The 22979-nt window shown below is 45.5% G+C and overlaps 1 protein-coding gene across 5 annotated transcripts in view; it reads left to right on the top strand.

Moving 5' to 3' along the window:
* Positions 1–22979, top strand: part of RALGAPA2 (Ral GTPase activating protein catalytic subunit alpha 2) — a 290293-nt gene that overhangs the window by 94956 nt on the left and 172358 nt on the right. For 3 of the 5 annotated variants that reach the window (XM_070801052.1, XM_070801053.1, XM_070801054.1), the window contains exons 14-16: positions 4542–4653; positions 6779–7016; positions 10395–10565. In XM_070801052.1, the coding sequence (XP_070657153.1) occupies positions 4542–4653; positions 6779–7016; positions 10395–10565 (521 nt within the window). Of the gene's footprint in view, positions 1–4541; positions 4654–6778; positions 7017–10394; positions 10566–14453; positions 14595–22979 lie in introns of all 5 variants that reach the window. The other 2 variants (XM_070801051.1, XM_019973256.2) reach the window with 2 other exon arrangements.

Genomic DNA, 22979 nt, shown 5'->3' with positions numbered 1-22979 from the left:
TAGTAGATTCTTGCATTTTAACCTGTCATCAAGCAAGTTTTGTCCAAAAGCGGTAACTGGTGGTTAATGATATCATAATCCATAATCCCGGGAGCGTTGGCTAATCACTCCAAAACGCTTTTAAGCTGATTTTATTGCTGTAAAGTTGAAGTTCTAAATTCATTTTGGGAAAATGATTGTTTTAAGTGATCCATCGTCAGAGGGCACTGAAATGCAGTGGTGTCGTGAAATGTGCTCACGTGAAGTGTTTCCTTCCTGCTTGCTGGTTTTTTGTTTGGTGTCTTTGTGTTGATGATACCCCAGAGGTAAGCAGTGCATGAGAGTTTCCTGTGATGGGCGTCTGTGCATCCCTCCAGCCCATGGGGTGCTCCCAGGGTTCTCAGTTCAGACAATAGCCTCGGAGCCCATCACCCCTTCCTCTTCCCTCCTGTGTGAGGAGGGTAGCCTCGTAGTAATACTTCTGCTTCTCCAGTCCAGTCCTTGCAAGTCCCTCCCACCCAAGCAGTGCCCCCCCCCCCACCTGCCTGGCCGCTGTCAGCATCCTCCCTACAGTCAGACCCTCGGGGGCACCTGCCCCCGAGAAGTGCTCGGGGTCCCCATTTCCAGCCTATGGTCTGGATGGTGGAGCCGGCGCTCAGGGAGCCATGGGAGGGTCTGTCTGGGGAAATCACAGGGATGCAGCAGGACTGAGCCAGCGGGACCTCCGGGGTATCAGGTCTGGCCCTTCTCTTTCTCAGGTGAGGAGGGGGTGGGCCCGGAGGAAGCAGACTGGGCAGAACATTCACAAATTCAGGAACCCCCAGCATCAAAAAAGGATCATTCGAAGCTGTACCTTCTGGGGTCATCTTTCCCAGACTTTTAAACCGAGAAGCCATCATTAAAACATTACAGGGGTGAGCAAGGCGATTTTAACAAGAGTTCACAGCTGTGTCAGTGATGAACGTATGAGCGACGCTGACAGCTTTTGGCTGAAATGCCTGCCCCTTCCACCAACTGTATCAAGTGTTTCTGATGCCTTTCTTTCCTTTGAAAACTCTTATGAGTTCTGTGTACCAGTGTCAGTAATATTTTGGTATTTTTGACCATCTTTTTGAGGGTGAAAATTCTAGAAAATGAAACAACTCTCTGTTTGTTTAATAATTCAGAGATTTCCAGGTAAAAGTATTTAAAAAATCAAAATATTGGTATAGATTAAAATACTCACCAAGAAAAAAGTCCTCAGAGCATAGCCTGGAACGTGATTGATTCCCCCAGCAGCAGACCCTCCTGTGTGTTGAAGCACCAGACAAGCCCTGAATTCCCTCCCTCCCTTCTTTCATCCGATAAATAACTTGGGTGCTTTCTCCTCTGAGGATGGAGGGTGAACTCGACGAACCGGGTCCCTGCCCTTTGAGGGGCCTCGGTCCTCATGGGCCTGAGAGGTGTGAGGAACCCAGGGGCCAGGTCAGGCAGGTCCAGCAGTGGAGCTGGGGTGGGCAGCCTGGAGGCTGGGGAGGCCTCTCTGAGTGGGGCCGGGAAGGAAGAGCATCCCCACGGGGAGGAACTGCAGGTCGCAGGCCTGGTGGATCCGGGCAGGATGAGACGGCAGCCAGTGTGGTGAGGTGGATGCTGGGCAGTGGGTGGGTGGGAGGGAGCAGCCAGTGGCCAGGGCCCTCAGGCTGCAGGGAGGCTCCTGCCACCTCCGCTTGTATGTGAGAATGTGACGCCACCCGATGTACGTGTGTGCCACAGGAAGGAGAGACAGCGCGGGGAGCCCAGCCTCTGTGGCCCAGACCAGGCTGTAGCCTGGGAGGTGCTGAGAAGTGACTCCGAAAGAGGGGACAGCTTGTATGGGGCTGGGCAGGTGTGCAAAGAGATGAGGATGAAGTAGAAAACGAAGAGACAGGAAGAGCTGTCCCCCCACCGCCACCCTCCCCAGCCCACTTCTGCCAGTGTTTCACAAAACACAGAGGAGCAAGCGAAAGTCAGAGCTGTGACCAAAGAATTTGCCAAACCAGAGGTCGTTTTGCACCCGCATTCTCTTCCAGGAGACTCTGTGTGGGAATGTGGTTCCCAAGTTTTCTCAGGTTCAGAGGTTAGACCTGTCCCCTTGTCCGTGTCCCCCTAAGCCTCCGTCAGGACTCTGTTGTTGATAGCAGTGACTGGGACTGGGGTTTTATTGGAAAGTTACCATTTTTCTTGTTCTCAGTTTGCCGGATGGTATGGATGGGGCTCTTTTTCTTTCACTTGAGCATCACAGAAGGCACACAGCCCTCCGGCTGTGACAAGGCCGTGGGGACCCTGGACAGGGTGGGCCACCGGCTGTCCCCAGCCCTGCAGCGTTTCTTCCCTCGTCCTCCTCAAAGTTGCCAGCTGTTCCAGGCATGTGTGCATAGGCCCGCCTGACCCCAGAGCTCTTCTCCCGAGCTTGCAAGATCCCTGGATTAGGGGCCTGGTGGGCAGGCTCAGTGGGGGTGCCTACAGGGACTGGGATGGGAGTCAGACAGGGTCACCCACAGGAGGGCAGGAGACCCTAGAGTAGCAGAATGGGATCCAGCACAGTGTTCATAGAAAACACTGTTTCGACATGCAGGAACGTGAGAGCGGTCTAAAGGAACCGAGATTTGAGATCTCATTATCCGACCTGGACCGATTCTTGGTTTTATTGCTGATGAGCACAAAGTTCCAAGGATGAACAAGTGATTCATGCACAAGACCTTGAACAAGTAGTTAAAGGGACCTGGTGATTTCTGTCCCTTATGCAGAAGATAACCTGTTCTCTGTTTCCATGGCATCTGGGGAAACACATGAAGGATGTAACTCAGCTGTAAGAGAAAAACGCCCTCTGGCTGTGCGAGAGAATTTGTCACCATATCACAGAGTTGAGCCATAAAGAAAGCTGAGTGCCAAAGAATTGATGCTTTTGAACTCTGGTGCTGGAGAAGACTCTTGAGAGTCCCTTGGACTGCAAGGAGATCCAACCAGTAAATCCTGAAGAAAATCAACCCTGAATATTCATTGGAAGGACTGATGCTGAAGCTGAAGCTCCAATACTTTGGCAACCTGATGTGAAGAATTGACTCGTTGGAAAAGACCCTGATGCTGGGAAAGATTGAGGGCAGGAGGAGAAGGGGACGGCAAAGGATGAGATGGTTGGATGGTATCACGGACTCAATGGACGTGAGTTTGAGCAAACTCTGGGAGTTGGTGAAGGACTGGCAAGCCTGGTGTGCTGCAGTCCACGGGGTCGTGAAGACACAAATGAGTGACTGAACAACAACAAAGGGCTCAGGATAAATGACTCCATGATATAGAAAGGAAATATATGGGCTTTCTTCCCTGAAGACTGCTGCCTATGCAGAGTTCTATCTTGGGAAGCCTGGCAGGCTGTAGTCCATGGGATCAGGAAAACACGATTTAGTGACTGAACAACAGCAATCACAATGGGAGGTGTTATTTCCTGTCCCTAGTGTTTTATACTCTTTAAAGACCTTTCACATAAAACCCCTTCTCCATAGAGCGCTGTGTTGGAGGTGTGGTGACCACAGTCTTCAGCGGTAGAGGGGGGCAGCGCTGTGCACAGAGTTGGGGTCTTCCAGGCAGAAAGCTCCATGGCCTGAGCACCTAGTGATGACCCTTCCCAACCCTCCTTCCTCCTACCTGTGGGAGTGCTGTGGGGCTTGGCCACCTGACACTGCCAGCTGCAGACCTCCCCAGAAAGTCCACATTATTTTCCATCACAATAGTCAGACTTCTCAGGTTAGGTAAAATCATGGATGTGAAAATGTAAGAGTGCTGCTTAAGTTCACCTAAGCACAGCTCTCCACTGAGTGCCTTCAAGGGGCCGATACAGCTGGAGAAACAGCCTCACCCCCGTTTTTACAAGGGGAGGGAGTCAGGCTGGGGTGAGACCCTTGTGGTCCTGTCTGTTGATTTGGGCATAGGAGATATACTTGTTGAACCATGGTAACATAAAGTAGTTTATTTTGATAAGTATGGTGTTCATTCTGTAATTGGCATTCAGATACTTTTGAATTCACTTCAGTTGAGTTCAGTCTCTCAGTCAGGTCCAATTCTTTGCGACCCCATGGACTGCAGCACGCCAGGCTTCCCTGTCCATCACCAACTCCTGGAGCCTATTCAGACTCATGTCCATCGTGTTGGTGATGCCATCCAACCATCTCATCCTCTGTCATCCCTTTTTCCTCCTGCCTTTAACCTTTCCCAGAATCAGGGTCTTTTCCAATGAGTTGGTTCTTTGCATCAAGTGGCCGACGTATTGGAGTTTCAGCTTCACCATCAGTCCTTCCAATGAATATTCAGGACTGATATCATTTAGGATGGACTGGTTGGATCTCCTTGCAGTCCAAGGGACTCTCAAGAGTCTTCTCCAACACCACAATTCAAAAGCATCAATTCTTCAGTGCTCAGGGTTTTTTATACTTTTGAATAACACGTGATTATCCATTTTGCTGAATTCTTACAAGAATTTCTTGTACCTATACATGTAAGTGCTTTGGAGGTGTGATTAATAACATGAGTTTTTATTTTGGGTGCCCCAGGGAACAGATGTTGCAAATACTGCTCAGGATAACAGAAGCTGTCATGCAGAAGCCAAAGGATAAACAAATCAAGGACTTGTTTGCCCAGAGCTTGGCAGGGTTACTGTTTAGGGTAAGTCTTTTTGTTTTTTTAATTAAAACACTGCAAATGTAAGAAATGAATCGGATTTTTTCAGCAAATCAGTTTTAATCATTGAGAATTTCAAGAGTAAAATTGGACTGCCTTTAAAAAGTTTCTAGAAATTTAACTAGAAAATTTCCTTCTTGAATGTTCTCTTGAGGGTTGTAATCAGTCTTTATGGTTAGTGCTGGGCCTTTAGGCCTTCCCACCTCTCTGCCATCTGCTTCCTCTTTTGATTTCCTTAAGGTTACTAGAAATTAGGAAGACAACAAGTGCTGATGGTCTTGGTCTCAGGCCAGGTAGATTTGAAGAGGTGCAGGATGGACAGAGCACGGGTGTGTGGATAGGATGGGAGATGTTAAGATAGGAATGCAGTTGTGAGGGCTGTCGGTGTGCTTAGCGATTGTGTTTAAAGCCTCAGGACTGAGTGGGATCACCTGGGAAGAGGGGATGTGTCAGAGAAAGAAGGCCATCTCCCTGATGGTGGAGGTGAAGGATGGTGTCTACAGGACGTGCACGTGGGCCACCAGGGAGCAGATAGAAAGGTCTGGAAGCCAGCAGAGATGTCTGGGCTAAACAGTGAGCAGATGGCCCTGGAGCCACGAGAATGCGGACCAAGACCCAGGTGGAAGGTGGGCTGGCAGAGGGTGGAGTGAGTGTGGAACATGGATGAGTGTGGAAGATAGATGAGTGCAGACAGTTCTTTTAATAAATTTGCTTCAAAAGGGGAAGAAAGGGCTGTAGCTCGAGGGGGCATCAGGGTTCACAGGATTCAAGGTAACTTTGTGAGGTTTTTTTTTTTTTTTGCGATAAGTAAGGATTGGATCATGTTTCCATGCTTATGGGTAGGAGCTGGGGAAGTTGGATGGGCAGGGGGTCAAGGTAACGTGGGGTTAACAGAAGTACAGAGGTTGAGGAGGAGGCTGGGAGCAGGGTGGGGGGCATGCCTGGTAGAGCAGGGCCCCCTTGGTGCCCGTCCAGCATCCAGGGGAGGAGCTGAGAAGACTGGGGCCTGGTGGGCAGAGGGTCTGCATGAGTCATCTGCTGCAAGTCAGGCAGGAGCTGGGGCAGGTGGAGGTTTACCTGTGGGAGAGGTCCCTGCAGAGATGGGGGCAAGAGTGTCTCAGAAGACAGAACAGGCTCCCCAGGTCCCGCCAGGACCAGCCTCAGATACTAGCATCGTTTTGAATCAGTATCTTTGTTCAAAATGATAACTGATTTCACAGTAGCTCAAGTCTTGATTGCCATTGACCAGATGCATTTTCAGAAATTAAACTCAATACCCAAAACACTTTTTACTTTAAAATTCTACTTCAGTTCAGTTTAGTCGCTCAGTCGTGTCTGACTCTTTGTGACCCCATGAATCCCAGCACGCCAGGCCTCCCTGTCCATCACCAACTCCTGGAGTTTACTCAAACTCATGTCCATCGAGTCGGTAATGCCATCTCATCCTCTGTTGTCCCCTTCTCCTTCTGCCCCCAATCCCTCCCAGCATCAGAGTCTTTTCCAATGAGTCAACTCTTCGCATGAGGTGGCCAAAGTACTGGAGTTTCAGCTTTAGCACTAGTCCTTCCAATGAACACCCAGGACTGATCCCCTTTAGAATGGACTGATTGGATCTCCTTGCACTCCAAGGGACTCTCAAGAGTCTTCTCCTGCACCACAGTTCAAAAGCATCAATTCTTTGGCGCTTGGCTTTCTTCACAGTCCAACTCTCACATCCATACATGACCACTGGAAAAACCATAGCCTTGACTAGATGGACCTTTGTTGGCAAAGTAATGTCTCTGCTTTTTAATATGCTGTCTAGGTTGGTCATAACTTTCCTTCCAAGGAGTAAGCGTCTTTTAATTTCATGGCTGCAGTCACCATCTGCAGTGATTTTGGAACCCAAAATAATAAAGTCTGCCACTGTTTCCACTGTTTCCCCATCTATTTGCCATGAAGTGATGGGACTGGATGCCATGATCTTTGTTTTCTGAATGTTGAGCTTTAAGCCAACTTTTTCACTCTCCTCTTTCACTTTCACCATACTAATAGTAATTTTAAGTATTTTGTCAAAAGCACACTTCTTCCAAGTGACAATTGAATTCTTTCATCGATCCATCATTTTCAGACGCTCATAGTGGCCTGGATCCGAGCAAACCTCTGTGTGTACGTCTCCCGGGAGCTCTGGGACGACTTTCTCGGGGTGCTCTCCTCCCTCACGGACTGGGAGGAGCTGATCCACGAATGGGCCAGCATCATGGACTCCTTGACGGCTGTGCTGGCCAGGACTGTGTACGGAGTTGAGATGACCAATCTACCTCTGGACAAGTTAAGTGAACAGAAGGAAAAGAAACAGCGAGGCAAAGGTATTCCATCTCTGGCCCCTCTGGTGACCCCAGGTGTCTGAGCTGAGTGTATGCATGCATGCTAAGTCGCTCCAGTCGTGTCCTACTCTTTCCGACCCTATGGACTGTAGCCCGCCAGGCCCCTTTGTCCAAGGGATTCCCCAGGCAAGAATACTGATGTGGGTTGCCATGCCCTCCTCCAGGGGATCTTCCTGACCAAGGGATCGAACCCACGTCTCCATGTCTCCTGCATTGCCAGGCGGGTTCTTTACCACTAGCACCACCTGGGAAGTCCGAGGCTGAGTAGGAGTGTATATTAAACTCCAGGCAGTCATTGCATGGAATTGCATCAGCTGAACCAATGGTGTCTTTTTAACAGTGGCATTCAGTCACATATCCTAGCTCTGTGTCCCCTTCCTAAGGATGATGGATGGATGCAGGGTCTGTGGGGGAAGGAAGAGGGAGGAGGAGGACTGAGAGCTGTAGTGATAGCAGTGGAGGCGGGGACACCTTCTCTGCTGTCACCCTCACAGGAGGCTGTGAAATGCATGCCACTCTCCCCACATCACAGATCAGACACTCAAGAACAGAGTCCATAGTGATCGGCCTGTTTGGGGGGTCACACAGCTAAGAAGTGGTAAAGCTGGAAATCAAAGCCAGACAAGTCCCGCTCAAGACACGCCAATATTTGTCATCTTTCTGCTACCTTCATGGGGAAGGTGGAGGATTCAGTGCTTCCCATGGAGTTGTTTAGCTTTGTTCTGTTTCAGGGTGAGAACTATAGTGAGACCTGGAGTCAGATCCAGCTGGGAACATCAGTGATGGTGTCTGTTGAGATGACACTTTGGAAGTCCATCCTTGTTAATGTTTTTTAAGGCTGTGACACAGTCCTTGGGTTAATTCCCTGTCCTCCAGCTTATTATGTAACCATTTTGAGTCTGCTCATAGAAATACACGTAATGCAGTAGATAAAGTATGTAAGGATACTGGGACAGAATGAACAGTGTTGGAGCTGCAGCAGGTGGATAAAATGCAAGGATGCAGGTGAAGAGCCTCGGGGCTGCACGGGGAGGCAGGGAGGGGGCAGATTTGACTCTGATCATCAACAGGGTAGCATCAGAGCATCACTGAGGGCAGAAGGTGTGAACAGCCTACCTGCCTGGCTTTTCCAGGTCCCAGGATCTGAGAGGAGTTTTTCCTCCAAAGACTCCCGAAGGGTATGATATCTGGCGTGGTCAACTGCAACCTCCACAATGGTCTTAGCGCAGGTTGTGTCAGTTAGCTTTGCCATGTGACAAAGAACCCCAAAATATAATGGCTTCAAATAGCGCTGTTTATTTAAATTATGATTTTATGGATTGGCAGTCGGGGTTGGCCTCCCTGGGATGGATCTGCTGGCCTCACAGCTGCACCTGCCATCAGCTGGGCTGTGACCTGCTCACAGCTCTGCTGTCGGGCTGGCCAGCTGTCAACTGCAGTAGTGGAGGTGAAGGGGCTGAACACGCTTCCTCACCCCTGCAGGCTTGCTCAAGCTGTTCACCTAATGGCTTAGGGGTCCAGGAGCAGCGGGAGGGCAAGCCCATTCTCAAGTGCATTTCAGATCTCTGCTTGGCCAGTGTTTGCTGCCAAAGTATGTAATATGTTGAAGCTCAGAGTCAGTGGGGGAGAGGATGACAGAGGATGTGGGATACAGGAAGTGCGAACCAATTATAATGATTCGTTAGCCGCAGAGACATGTAATTAACATGACTGGTTCCTAGAATGTCTCCACTGCCGTCTGTGAGTAGATCCCCGGGGCATCAATTAGTAAGAGCAAGTCAGTGAGAAACCAAAACTAGCTAGTTGAGGTCTGGGGCATTCCAGTGAAACTGTCCAATCCCAGTTTAGGTTTAGACTGTCTACTGCAATGATGTCTTTACATACTTTAGGCAGAAGATCCCTTTTTGTTCCTCCCTCGTTGAAGTTATACAGAGCCCCTTCCTTAAAAAAAATATACAAGAGTGGAGATATGGGATGAAGTCAGGGCAGGGAGCCCAGAGCCTGGGCCCTGGGCCTCTGTAGTGACCTCTGTAGCAGCTCTGAGGGTCTCTGTGTAAACCCAGAGTCCAGGAGGGTCAGGATGCTTCCATCCAAGAACTTGGTTTCCTAAGACTGTGGGTCTCAGCCCAGCAGAGTCTACCTGACGAGGATGCCTTTCAGGATAGAGGGAGTGGCTGAGACAAAGTAAGGATCTTCTCAAAACTCAGCACATTCCCCAACTCCTCAAATTCTTATAATCCTCCCTCCCTTTGAACCCCCAGAATATTCTCTTCCCTTCCACCGTGTGAACACAGATTCCTAGGCTTGTCAGAGATAAGCTTGTCTTGGGAAAGTAAACAACTTAAAAAAAATGCTATTTATGGACAGATACAGAACAAATTTGGTTATTTAATGACCATGACAAATATTTCTGATTTATTCATGTTGCTTTATTCCAAAAATGGATATAAATATTTACTGTAGAAATCCTTGCTGTATAAGCAGTAGACTTACGGAAACAAAGTACACTCTCAGAAGAATCTGGGTGTGCAAATGAGCCACAGGTGGCATCCGCCAGCCATGTGCCCAGAACCCTCTAAGTGTCTCTTTCTCTTTTCTTCTGTATCCGTTTGATCCCTGACCACTCACTTGATATATTTGTCTAGAGCAGTATGAGAGGAGAAAAGATGAATCCCAGATCTTCAACATTTTACTGTTTCGGAGCTTCACTTAAAAAGGATTTTTGTATTGTTTGTAGCATTTCATTGACTTTGCTCACTTGACTCTAATTAGAGTTTATGGGCGTGCATTTCTCTCAGGGATTTGTGGAGAGGTTTGCGTCTGCAGGACAGAATACTGCTCTAAAATCAGTGATCTCTCGTTTTCTGGTTTATAGAAGCATTTTTTGGAGTGTCCCAGGAGCAGTAGTTGGAGAAGGAAATGGCAACCCACTCCAGTATTCTTGCCTGAAAAATTCCATGGACAGAGAAGCCTGGTGGGCTATAGTCCACGGGATTGAAAAGAGTCAGACACGCCTGAGCGACTAACACACACAGGGAGCAGTGGTATAGTTCATTTGACATTGTTCTTACATTGAGAAAGATGTATTCATGTTTTTGTACACCGGAATGAGTGCTGTGAAGATAGGAGAATTTTCTTGAGGCCACTGAAGGGGCTTGAAAAATACTTTGGCAACAGGAATTTTCAGTTGCCTGATGGATGACTCACCTCCTAAATTGCAGCGTAGGAAGTGGTACCCAGTCTGCTGCAGGAGAACCTGCTGATTATACGTCACTCCATGTAGGGGGTTTGCTGAGCGGCACGGGCTAGGGGAGGAATCATGAAGAAACCAGCCCCTGGATTGTGTTTCTCGTCTCATAGGCTGTGTTCCAGATTCTCAGAAAGGAAGCACCGTGGGGAGGTCCTTTTCTCTGAGCTGGCGGAGCCACCCCGACGTGGCCGTGGCCGAGCCCATGAGATTCAGGAGCGCCACCACGTCCGGGGCGCCAGGGGTCGAGAAAGCCAGAAACGTTGTCCGCCAGAAGGCAACCGGTAAGCGCAAGTCCTAGTATTTCTCCATGGAATGGATGTATAGGAATTATAGGATTTTAATGGATTTATAAGGATTTTTTTTACAGCTTTAAAATTCCACTCAGAACTTAAAGTACGAGGCCTTTTACTGACTGAGATGTCACTATATCTTTTCAGCTTTCTGTCTACTTTTCCAAATCGTGGTTTTTACTATTTATTTCTAAATTCTGCATCATGATAAAGAACTTGAGATGTGAATATCAAGTGAGATGTTTGGTGCAAAAGAGAGAAAATTGGCGTTTTGTTTGAACCTTGAGGAAGATGGATTCTTGGTAATTGCACAGCCGGCTGCGTTGTTGTTCAGTGTTCATCTTAAGACAGCGTGGAAACTTAGTCCACCAAAGAAAAGGAGATTAAGGCTTTAGTTTTCAGGACTGGAGGAAGAATCTACGTTTTCTGCTTCTTAGGAAAATGGCACCTTACATGTTTGTTTACACGACCATACAGTCAGTTAGAATGAATAAGAACTTGAATGGGAACCTCCCGTTAATCACACTGTTGCTACACTTTATTCTTAAAAGAGAGAACTCTTTAGTATGAGCTTGTATACAGTATTTAATAAGAACAAGTAAAGCTGCAAGCCCTCCCAGTGACAGATTCCTGTCTGGGACTTACGTGGCAGTCCAGTGGTTAAGGCGTCACCTTCCAGGGTGAGGGATGCAGGTTCAGTCCCTGTGCTAAAGATCCCACGTGCTTCACAGCCAAGAAAAACCAAAATATGAAACAGAAGCAATATTGAAACAAATTCAGTAAAGACTTTAAGAATGGTCCACATCAAAAACAAAGCCAAAGTTAAGACAGATTCATGTAGGTTTGCTTTTCACATCAATAATGCCATGCAATTGAAATTGATATTCAGCATGTTGACTACAGAGAAAAAGTCACAATTTCCTCTGATCATAAACCAAAGATTCATTGACACTCTGCATAATTTCCAGTGCTCAGTCAAGGCTTCCAACAGATGCCTTAGAATCCTGTTGTTTTTATGAAAATATATTACACGTTAACCCTAACTGCCTCATTGTTTTTCCGATAATATTTGTGGGTCATTATCCCTCATTTACTGCTTCCTTTATCCTCTCCCTGAGGAGAGACCCAGTTCCCGGAAACAGGCAGCTTTGGGAAGGCTCACTCACCTATTTCCTTTCTCATCCAAGAGTTTCTTCTCTCTCTTCCACCACTGGGTCCTTGAAAGGGATCAGAATAGGAGTTCATGCCATGCTTGAGCCTCCCACACTGCCTGTTGCCCCTCTCAACCCCTGAATTACAGAGGGGACAAAAGTGCTCATTCAAAGCACTTTTTAAAACACGGGTTGCCACTCCTTCTCCAGGGCATCTTCCCGACCCAGGGGTTGAACCCAGGTCTCCCGAATCGCAGGCAGATTCTTTACTGTCTGAGCCACCAGGGAAGTCCAAGAATACTAGAGTGGGTAAGCCATTCCCTTCTCCCAGGGATTGAACTGGGGTCTCCTGCCTTGCAGGTGGATTCTTTACCGGCTGAGCGTCCAGGGAAACCCTCTCACATGTTAACATAGACAAATGATTCTATGTTGCACGTTCTATATGCCACTACTTGGCCAAAGCACAGCCGTAGGAGAGATTGCACCTTCGTTTTTCAACAGGTATTCTAGACCAACCATACAGTAGAGGTGCTGGTAGGTTTTAGAAAATCCTCTGTGCCTGTTTGGCAGTGTTCTCAATTGCCTGAGAAGCCATGCAAAAACAAGTAAAACCAAGTAAAGGCGCTTGTAGAGTGTGTCACTTCAAAACCATAAACCTGACCTTTGTAGGAGTCATTCAGTCAAAAACACTTAGAACCCTAACCGTTAACAGATAGTGAAGATGAGAGCTATTGAGTTGGACAGATCTATTATCTTCTTGTATCCGGTTGGCCAAAAAGGTTGTTTGGATTTTCCATAGAATCTTACAGAAAAGCACAAATGAACTTTTTTGCCAACCCAATATTTTATACACATGGCAGCCCACTCCAGTATTCTTGCCTGGAAAATCCCATGGACAGAGGAACCTGATGGGCTATATAGCCCATAGGGTAGCAAAGAGTCAGACACAACTAAAGTGACTGAACAACAACAATGAATATATGTGTATTTCCTATTTTATATTTTTAAAATTTTAAAATATTATGACTTTTTTTGTTGCCTGTGAAGACAATGATTTTTGAAGATTTTACTATATCATACTGTTTTATAAAAGTAATCTATCTAGACTACATATTAGAATTTTTACTCACTTCAATTTTTTTTTTACTTATCTTTAGTCTTCTGAGGAGGCCCAGAATATTCTCACGGTAGATTTTGGTTGTGTAGAGGCCCCCTTTTAATGAGGGAACAGCAGCTCATGACATTAGGTTTTGCACTGTTAGCATGAAGATGTTTATTATGGAAGACCTATTTGAAAGTGTCTTTTTTTCTAATCCCAGTAAGAGAATATTATAAGATTATTCTAGTTTGCCCCACAGACTATACTTAGACTGAGAAAATGTCAGTGATAGTGGCGAGAGGGAAATATAAAATCAGCAATTGTGGAGTGAGGAAATGATGATTAATTTAACAGAGAATTAACTCTTTTGCACCTTAAAAGGACAGGCAGGGAGAATCTTAGAGAATTAAAAAGTTGACCTTGTTTTCCTGAGTGTGAATGATGCTAAAACCTTACATGTCTAAAGTGAATGGTTAAAGCAGATTTTCACACAAAATAACCTATATTTTATTATTTCTAAAATATCTAGTGATCAATTTTGGGAAAATGCACAATTATTTGATTTATAAAAGGAAAACTTTTTAAATGAAGCATCCCTGACATTGAGACATGGACACATCTTTCAGGAAATTTGAAGTCAAGTTAGTTTGATGTTTACACGGAAGTTGTCTTCACCTAAATAGTATCTAACATGTTTATGATTATGCATTGCAGACAGTTCTCTAGAGCTGGGAATTCTGGTAGTCAGAGAGTGGGGAAAAGACAGGAAAAGTAAGAAGTTTGCTTTTTGCAAAAGCCTCACTACCATTTGTAGGTCTATTTCATTAATGTTAAATAAAATCATGTGGAAATAATACAGTAAGTGAACCTTCCTAGTTGTGTTTTAAAGACTAAACTGGTTTTCCTGATGATGGTTTCATATGTATGAGGCGTATTCTCTCCTTACGTCCATTCATTTCCTCAAATGGTTTTGAGTAGCAATATATAGTATATAGAAAAGTTAAGAACATCCTAAAGTTTGTAGTAAGAAATTATGGACTTAATCAGCATAAAGTGTGATTTCAAAGGCTGTGTTTCATGAAGATTTTAACTTTTTTTCCCAAATGTCAGATCCTTGAGTCTGCAAGTTGACTTTTATGTGTTCTTGAGCTTTTAGAATAATTGAAGTGATTTGCTTTTAAATGCAGTCGTCTCTCAGTAAGCCTGATTATTTATGAAACAGTTTTCATCTTAAGTTAGATTCTTCCCTCCCTCACCATGGTCTTTTTGTTTGGGTCCTTTTAGAAGAGAAAACTGGTTATAACGTCTGCCCAAGTAAACAGACGACCCAAACGCAAATCTGATACACAGCAGAAAAAAAAAGGAAAGGCTCAACACAAAAGGCATTCCAAAACGGAGATCGGTCATTTGTGAATGGCCCGTTCTCCTCACCATCAGCATGACTGAAAGTTGGCTGTATTTAGAGACTTATCATTAAATCCTGTGCGTTGTGCCAACTTCCTTTAAAGTCTGAAGTGACCTCCTTTGAATATTTAAAGCGAGCCCAGAAAAATAATAAGGAAAAGGAAGAAGTGAAAGATCTTGATGTTCTTCTGACACTTGACTCTGTTGCTTTGTCTCTCCTGGAAGCTAAGCGAAGCCAGTCTATCAGCAACTGTGCCCACCTCTCTGAGGCTTTGCCCGCTACTAAAAGCGTCCCACTCCTCCTCCACACCGTGAGCGCTCTCTTCCCTGGTCTCTCTTACTCTTCTTGCTCCCACAGGCTGTCAGGTACTGTAATACTGTCTATTCTGTCCCACTGTGTCCCTGGGCTGCTCCCGCTTGCTTGCTCGCTCGCCCCTGGGTCTGCCTTCCTTTGTTAATATCCCCGCCTCACGCATGTGTGCCTGGCCATTGCACTTGGCGTTTATTTTCAAAGAATGTCAATTGTTTCTAGGTAGTTAGATGCTCAGTAGCAATTAAATAGTCAAGCAGAATCTCTGCATCTGGGCTTTGCATTCTGAGCTGAGAACCATACTTTTTTTCTTTTTTTATTGGAATATAATTGATTTACAATGTTGTGTTAGTTTCTGCTGTACAATGAAGTGAATCGGCTCTGTATATACATATATCCCCTCCCTATTGGACTTCCTCCTGCCCCCCCATCCCACTGCTCTATGTCATCACAGAGCACCAAGCTGAGTTCCTTATTTTATACAGCAGGTTCCCACTAGCTGTTTTACACACAGTGGTATATATATGTCAATGCTACTCTCTCAATTCATCCCACCTTCCCCTTCTCCCCTTGTGTCCACATGTCCAGAGAACCATAGTTTTAAGAGGGGAAAACAGTGATGCCAGCCTTGTGTGCCTTGTATATGGAGCCTATAGTGGAAGGGAATCTTCGTAAAATTCTGCAGTGGTTCTGAGCCTGCCAATGTTAGTGTGTTTGCTGGGCCTCCCTCAGAATGAATGAACTGGAAAAGTTATGCAGGCTAGAGTTCCTTGGAGTGAATAAATCATATTCATGTATAAAATAATGATCAGTTTACACAGATTCATACTGATTATTGAGTATGAAAAATAACAATGAGTAGTAAAAACAATTTGAGTAAAAAAAATAACAATGGTGAAAATTGCTAATTTTCAAAAGAAATGTTATTCCCGGCCTTTAGCCAGTTAAAATTGAGTTCAGCTACATATTGTTTATATAGTTGCCCTTTCTGGTTTATTAAGATGTTGTCGCATCAAAAGTAATTATTAGCATGGACACCTCAACAAAAGGATTTATAGTGAATAATTAGGTCTGTGTCTACTTATTTCTCTGTGATCCCAAAATGAATCTTCTTACTGAAGAGGGAAGTGTTTTCATGTCCTTTTGCTCTCAGAAAGATAGTATTATAGATTAGTATCTATTTAATATTGGAGATAGCTTAATTGTGGCTTTGAGTGGCAATAAATCATGTCATACTCTGGTTTAGCACAGCAACATACCCTTGATGAATACATAAAATGTCATGTTACTTACTTCTAGAATATGATAGAAGAATAAGAACTGCGTTTCTTAGAAAGCTCTTTTTGTCTAGTAAATATTGAAGGTGGAAAATAGTAAGAATGGTACATGAGAAGATGGTCACCAGTCAGTTAAATCACTGATGAACATTTAACTGCTTCACAATTTGGTTTAAAAAAAAAATACTCCAACCTGGAGATGATTAAAAAAGTATTTTAATTAGTTTTGCTTTCTATGTGGCTGATATATGCCCATAAGGTGAAAAGTGTTCCTTTTTCACATCCCATTTTTTCCCCCACTCCATTTTGTTTAAGTTTTTTAAAATAGTTTGCCCAGAATATGTTCTCACAAGAAATCTCTTCCTGTTAGTAATCTCATTTTGGAGGTTTTTTTCCTCAATCATTATTATATGTTAGTTGACTCAGGTTCTCAATTCCCATATGTATGTACACAGTTCCAACAGAAGTTGAATAAGATTTCAAGCAGGGATTCTCAACTGTGGACGATTTGCCCCCCAAGAACATTTAGCAGTGTCTGGTGACTTTGGTAGTCATCAAGCCAGGGTCCTGCTCCCTGTGTCCAGGAAATGGATGCCGCTAACCATCTTACAATGGACAAGGCTGCTGCAGAGAGCCGTCTGACCCAAAATATCAATGGTACTGAGGCTTGAGAGATCTCAATTTAGGGTGGAATGAAGCAGGCCGTGCTTGGTCTATGTTTCTGTGCCTTCACCATCCTCCTCCTGGTTTTAGGGCGAAAAGGACCTAGCGGTACAGTGACTTTGAGGATGATTTGCTGATGTTTCATCTGCAAACCACAGTTTGCAAGCTCTTCCCTCGTCTGATGCCATGTCTGCTGTACTAGTAAAGTGATCCACGGTCCTGGGTGACTGTTGTATTAAAGGCCTGGGTCCAGAAACGACGTGTGTCAGTCCTCAGTAGGAGATTTTATGTCCCCCGTGGGTTGGCCCATGAGAGGATTAAATGTGTGCTCCATTTTAAACTCTGGTGCTGGCTTATCTTGCTAACCTGTTGCTAAATACAGATATAGTCGGCTAGGCATATATCCGTGTGTGCATAATACACAGACACTTTTTTTATGTTTGGCTGTGCTGGGTCTTCATTGCTGTACTCAGGCTTTCTCCTGCAGCGAGCAGGGGCTCCTCTTCACTTGCAGTGTGAGGGCTTCTCATTGGGAGGGCTTCCCTTGTTGTTCCTGTGTTCCCTGCACTGGCAGGCAGATTCCCAACCACTGGACCACCAGGGAAGTCCTACAGACACTTTTAAAGTTGCCCCTCTTTACTATAGATGACAGTCAGCTAACTTTGTGTTCTTTTAGGTTAACGTTTCTCGGTTTTGTTTCTTGTCTCACCAACATGTGTTTTAATAATATAACCAGTAGACAATTTCTTACCTTCATCCACTCTGATGTCTTATTCTGATCCCTTTGGGATGCCTTATTTGATCACAGCAGAATTCTGGGACAGTCACGACCACCTGTATCCTGTTAATTCGTATGAATAGCTGCATAAAAGAACACGTTGAGGGTGAAACTGGCAGTTTCAGTGACTTCCTTTTTTTATTCTCTTCGATGGAAACAGTTCTTTCCAGCTGTTTTGCACTTTTAACTGCTTTTATGTTCAGACATTTATCAATCTGTAGCACAGGCCATGCAGATGGTAGGCTTTATGTTTCTTTGGAGAATATTATAATGGTTGTAATTAGAGGGTCATGATCTTCTTTTGTTCCAAAGGAGGCTTAATGGGGCCTGATTGAAAGCCTCACTTTGCTGCCCCTGCATCTGGCTTTATGGCTTCCAGGTAGCACGGGGTTGTCGGGACGTGCTTATGAACAGGGTCCCCAGCGTCCTTGTGGGACACGTCAAGATGTTGAATTGATTTATGTCTCTTGTGCTTTTTATAGGGTCAAGTTGGTTTGTGGCCAGTGTTTTAAAAGTTAGGAAACTACATGATTAATTTTGCTTGTGCAACCTCGTATGAGGAGTAAACAGAACCCGAAATTTTGGTAATTGAAGAATGAGTCTCAGTCTGTTTAGTAAGATGGATTAAGGAAGCCTCAAATTAGAGAGTGAATGAAATGTCTTTGAAAAGTAGTCAGACGTTTGGGATAAATTGAAGTTTCTGAAGAGTTTGCACACTTAATTTAATCACACTAACTCTTCTTTCAGTGGGGAAAAATGAAATCAGCCTTTATTTGATCATTTTTTAGTGCTTTGAATGAGCTTTAGAAAGCAGTGATTTAGTAATGGGCGTTGCGTAATGTAGCCTCTCAAGAAGCTAAAAAGTTGGTGCTTTTAGAGTTTGGGTTACTAGGTTAGCCCTGCTTGAGAGAATGTGCGTAATCTGGTGATTCTGAGATAGGATTCAGTGCTTTGAAGTGATTTGAATGGTGTAATATTCAAAACAGAGACTGCATTAGACCTCCCAGCATTTATAATGTCCTTTTTATGTAACTTAGACTGTCCTATTTCTGTTTTGCACATCAGATAATCCTCTACCTTGATATTTGCCTATCAGTGTTGTTATTTAATGACTAAGTCATGTCCAACTCTTTGCAATCCCATGGACTACAGCTCACCAGGCTTCCTTGTCCTTCACTATCTCTCAAAGTTTGCTCAAACTTTGTATCCATTGAGTCAGTGATGCTGTTTAACCATCTTATCCTCTCCCGCCCCCTTCTCCTCCTGTCCTCAATCTTTCCCAGCATCAGGGTTTTTCTAGTGAGTCAGCTCTTCACATCAGGTGGCCAAAGTATTGGAGTTTCAGCTTCAGCATCAGTCCTTCCAGTGAGTATTCAGGGTTGATTTCCTTTAGGATGGACTGGTTTGATATCCTTGCAGTCCAAGGGACTCTCGAGTCATCTCAAACACCACAGTTCAAAAGCATCAATTCCTCAGTGCTCAGCATACTTTATGGTCCACCTCTCACATCCATACATGACTACTGGGAAAACCATAGCTTTGACTATATGGACCTTTGCTGGCAAAGTGATGTTTCTGCTTTTAAATATGCTGTCTAGATTTGTCATAGCTTTTCTTCTAAGGAGCAAGCATCTTTTACTTTCATGGCTGCAGTCACCATCCACAGTGATTTTGAAGCCCAAGATAATACAATCTGCCACTGTTTCCATTTTTTCTCCTTCTACTTGCCATGAAGTGATGGGATCCGATGCCATGATATTCGTTTTATGAATGTTGAGTTTCAGCAGTAGTAGTAGTGTTAGTTACTCAATCATGTCTGACACTTTGTGACCCCATGGTATCAATGTTCAGTTCAGTTCAGTCACTCAGTCGTGTCCGACTCTTTGCGATCCCATGAATCGCAGCACACCAGGCCTCCTTGTCCATCACCAACTCCTGGAGTTCACTCAAACTCATGTGCATCGAGTTGGTGATGCCATCCAGCCATCTCATCCTCTGTTGTCCCCTCCTCCTCCTGCCCCCAGTCCCTCCCAGCGTCAGGGTCTTTTCCAATGAGTCAACTCTTCACATGAGGTGGCCAGAGTATTGGAGTTTCAGCATCAGTCCTTCCAATGAACACCCAGGACTGATCTCCTTTAGGATGGACTGGTTGGACCTCCTTGCAGTCCAAGGGACTCTCAAGAGTCTTCTCCAACACCACAGTTCAAAAGCATCAATTCTTTGGCGCTCAGCTTTCTTCATAGTCCAACTCTCACATCCAAACATGACCACTGGAAAAACCATAGCCTTGACTAGATGGACCTTTGTTGGCAAAGTAATATCTCTGCTTTTTAATTATGCTGTCTAGGTTGGTCATAACTTTCCTTCCAAGGAGTAAGCGTCTTTTAATTTCATGGCTGCAATCACCATCTGCAGTGATTTTGGAGCCCCCAAAAATAAAGTCTGACACTGTTTCCACTGTTTCCCCATCTATTTGCTGTGAAGTGATGGGACCAGATGCCATGATCTTAGTTTTTGGTATCAATGTTAAATGGTTTTAGTTTGTTAGAAAAGAGCAGTTGCTACATCTGACCCTGGAGAAGAGCGACAGCCTTAACCGAAATAAAAAGCCAGCAGGGGGAGCTCAAGAACTGTTTTAAAAAGAAAGAAAAAAAGTACCAAGAAAATGTTTCTGGTAGTCATTTGTTCATCTGTACAGAACAAATATTAAGTATAGACAATGGCACCCCACTCCAGCACTCTTGCCTGGAAAATCCCATGGACAGAGAAGCCTGGTAGGCTACAGTCCATGGGGTCGCTAGGAGTAGGACACGACTGAGCGACTTCACTTTCACTGTTCACTTTCATGCATTGGAGAAGGAAATGGCAACCCACTCCAGTGTTCTTGCCTGGAGGATCCCAGAGATGGCGGAGCCTGGTGGGCTGCCGTCTATGGGGTCCCACAGAGTCGGACACGACTGAAGCGACTTAGCTTAGCTTAGCATAGCATAGAACAAAATATGAGAAAAGCCCCGAAAATGTACAATTCCAAATCGGGAAATTGGGTTTAACTTGCGAGATAAAGAGAATTTGCGTGCTTTTTTTCCCCCTTCACCCTCTTTCATGTGACAGCCGAGTCCAGGAGTCGCTCAGGGCACCCACCCCACAGCCTGGCAGTTCCTGTGACCGGGATTCGCTCTCCACCCTCCCCCTCTTCACAGGTCTCCTATCCCACCTGTTCCTGTGGTTTCTGTATGCTTGGCTGTCCTTCACCTAAGAAGGCTTGATCAGCCTTTTACAAAAGCAGAGCCTTAAAGCCACATCAGGCCAGCCTGTTGGGAAGGCAGAACAGCTGGCCCTGCAGGCTCTTTATCCGTCTGTTGTCTGAGGACCGGTGGGGACACTCGTGTTTGGAAGCTGTAGTCAAGGCTGGGCTTCATCCCACCAGATGGCGATATTCTGTATCCTGAAAAAGATGCTGCCAGCGTTGGCCCAGTCCTTATTTGTTTCTGCTCAGAGCCCAGAAACCAACATCTACCAGCTCTTGGCATCACGTTCAAGGGAATAAAGCCCACTCTTCCCACTGTCTATAAAGACTGGCATGTGCCAATTGTTTCTGATAGAAGCAGGCAGCTCTTGGGCTCCCTCTGCTGACACTGGATTTACAAGTAGGTTCATTAACAAATAGAAGCCCTTCTCAGAAGGTGTCAGTGTCTTGCATAATTAGAACGAACAAGGAAAGAAAACAGTGGGAAGGACAGCTGGTGGTGTCATCTGGCTTCCTCTGCCTGATACTGAGGAGTCTGAGAGCAGAGCTGTAGGGGGCCTGGTCTGTCTCTGGGATGCTGGATGGAGCATGGTGTTTATGGATGTCTCATGTTTCTTGTAGGGAAGTGAACAGCTCTTGGCTCTTCAGGATCAGAGAAGGGCAGAGACAACGTGGAAAGACGAGGCTGTGGTGGATCTGTCTGCTCTTTCTACCCTGCCTTCCTTTGCTTGTTTCCCTGAGTCCAGCTTCTTGACAGTATCTGGATTTAGACCATGGCCCTGCTTCCCTGGTAGCTCAGACAGTAAAGAATCTGCCTGCAGTGCAGGAGACCCGGGTTTAATCCCTGGGTTGGAAAGATTCCCTGAAGAAGGGAATGGCAACCCACTCCAGTTTTCTTGCCTGGAGAATTCCATTGACAGACCATGGGATCGAAAAGTGAGCGACTCACACTTTTACTTTCACACCTGGACTTTGGCTTTGAGGTCTGGTAACTTGCATCCATGTACTTAAAAATAGAGTTTTTGTGTGGATAGTAAAAATAAAGCGACAGCCCTTCAGTGAAATCCTCTATTATATTTAGAATTTTCCTACATACAGCTCTTGGTTGGGGTGAACCAATCCTTTGGCTTGTGGCTCTGGTTTAAGGTTACACAGAAGAGGACACCTTGGCTGCATTTCAGGGGATGAATCAGGTGACACGTCCAGGGAGGACAGTACAGGCTGAGTTTTGATCACTCCCTTCTTAGAAGGACTGATTGTTGTTGTTCAGTCGCTCAGTCATGTCCAACTCTGTGACCCCGTGGACTGCAGCACACCAGGCTTCCCTGTCCTTCACCGCCTCCCAAAGTTTGCTCAGACTCATGTCCATTGAGTCACCATCTCATCCTCTGCTGCCCTCTTCTCCTCCTGCCCTCAATCTTTCCCAGCATCAGGGGCTTTAACAATGAGTCTTCTCTTCACATCAGGTGGAAGTATTGGAGCTTCAGCTTCAGCATCAGTGCTTCCAATGAACAGTCAGGCTTGATTTCCGTTAGGATACTGGTTTGATCTCCTTGCTGTCCAAGAGACTCTCAAGAGTCTTCTCTGACACCACAGTTTAAAAGCATCAATTCTTTGGCGCTCAGCCTTCTTTATGGTCCAACTCACATCTGTCCATGACTACTGGAAAACCATAGATTTGACTAGTTAGATTTTGTTGGCAAAGTGATGTCTTTGCTGTCTGGGTTCGTCATAGTTTGTCAGAAGGACTGAAACTGTGACTAATGAAAATTTGGAGAAAACATGATCCTAGGGTTATGGATGTAGAGTTCTGAGGCTGCACAAAGGAGGATGAAGTCTGGAGGGGAAGCAGCGGTGGGGTCACAGGCTGGACCACATGGCAAGTCCTGCAGGAGGGGAGCCTGGGCAGCATGGTGGGGGGTGGAGGTCAACCCAGGGGTGGGGGGAGCAGCAGGATCAGGTGGGCTGGGCCTGCTCGAGACTGAAGAGCACAAGGACTCCTAGTGGGGGTCAAGCCTCTGGGGTGATATCAAGGGGCCCTTGTTCACGGTGAGGAGCGTGAGCTTGAGTGGACAGTGATAGGGGCCTCGGATGTCCACAGCAGGGGTGGTACTGTTAGATCTCAGTTGTAGGGGGGCTTCCTGAGGCCATGGGGAGGAGGGCAGGGAGGAGGCTGATAAGGATAAAGCCGGAGGTCAGGGATTATGTCACCTTGGAGCCTCCATGCTGCAGACAGGAGGTGGGGTGACCCTTCCAGCGCCTTGTGTTGTCTTGGGAGATTAAAATGAACCATGACATTTAGAAATGAGCTAGGAGGGACTTCTCTAGGGGAACATGGTTTATCTTGATCCTAGCTGGGATCACCCAGTGGTCAGTACTCAGCTGTGGTTTTCTATTTTATGATGTACTTTTATCGATTCTCTAAAAATACCAGTGGATCGTTTTTGTACCTGAGTGATAAATTCACGCTTGCATT

This window comes from Bos indicus, chromosome 13 (assembly GCF_029378745.1).
Source record: "Bos indicus isolate NIAB-ARS_2022 breed Sahiwal x Tharparkar chromosome 13, NIAB-ARS_B.indTharparkar_mat_pri_1.0, whole genome shotgun sequence".
Lineage (NCBI taxonomy): Eukaryota > Metazoa > Chordata > Mammalia > Artiodactyla > Bovidae > Bos > Bos indicus.
Note: the sequence above shows the minus strand (reverse complement) of the source record. Positions and strands in the feature narration are given on the sequence as shown.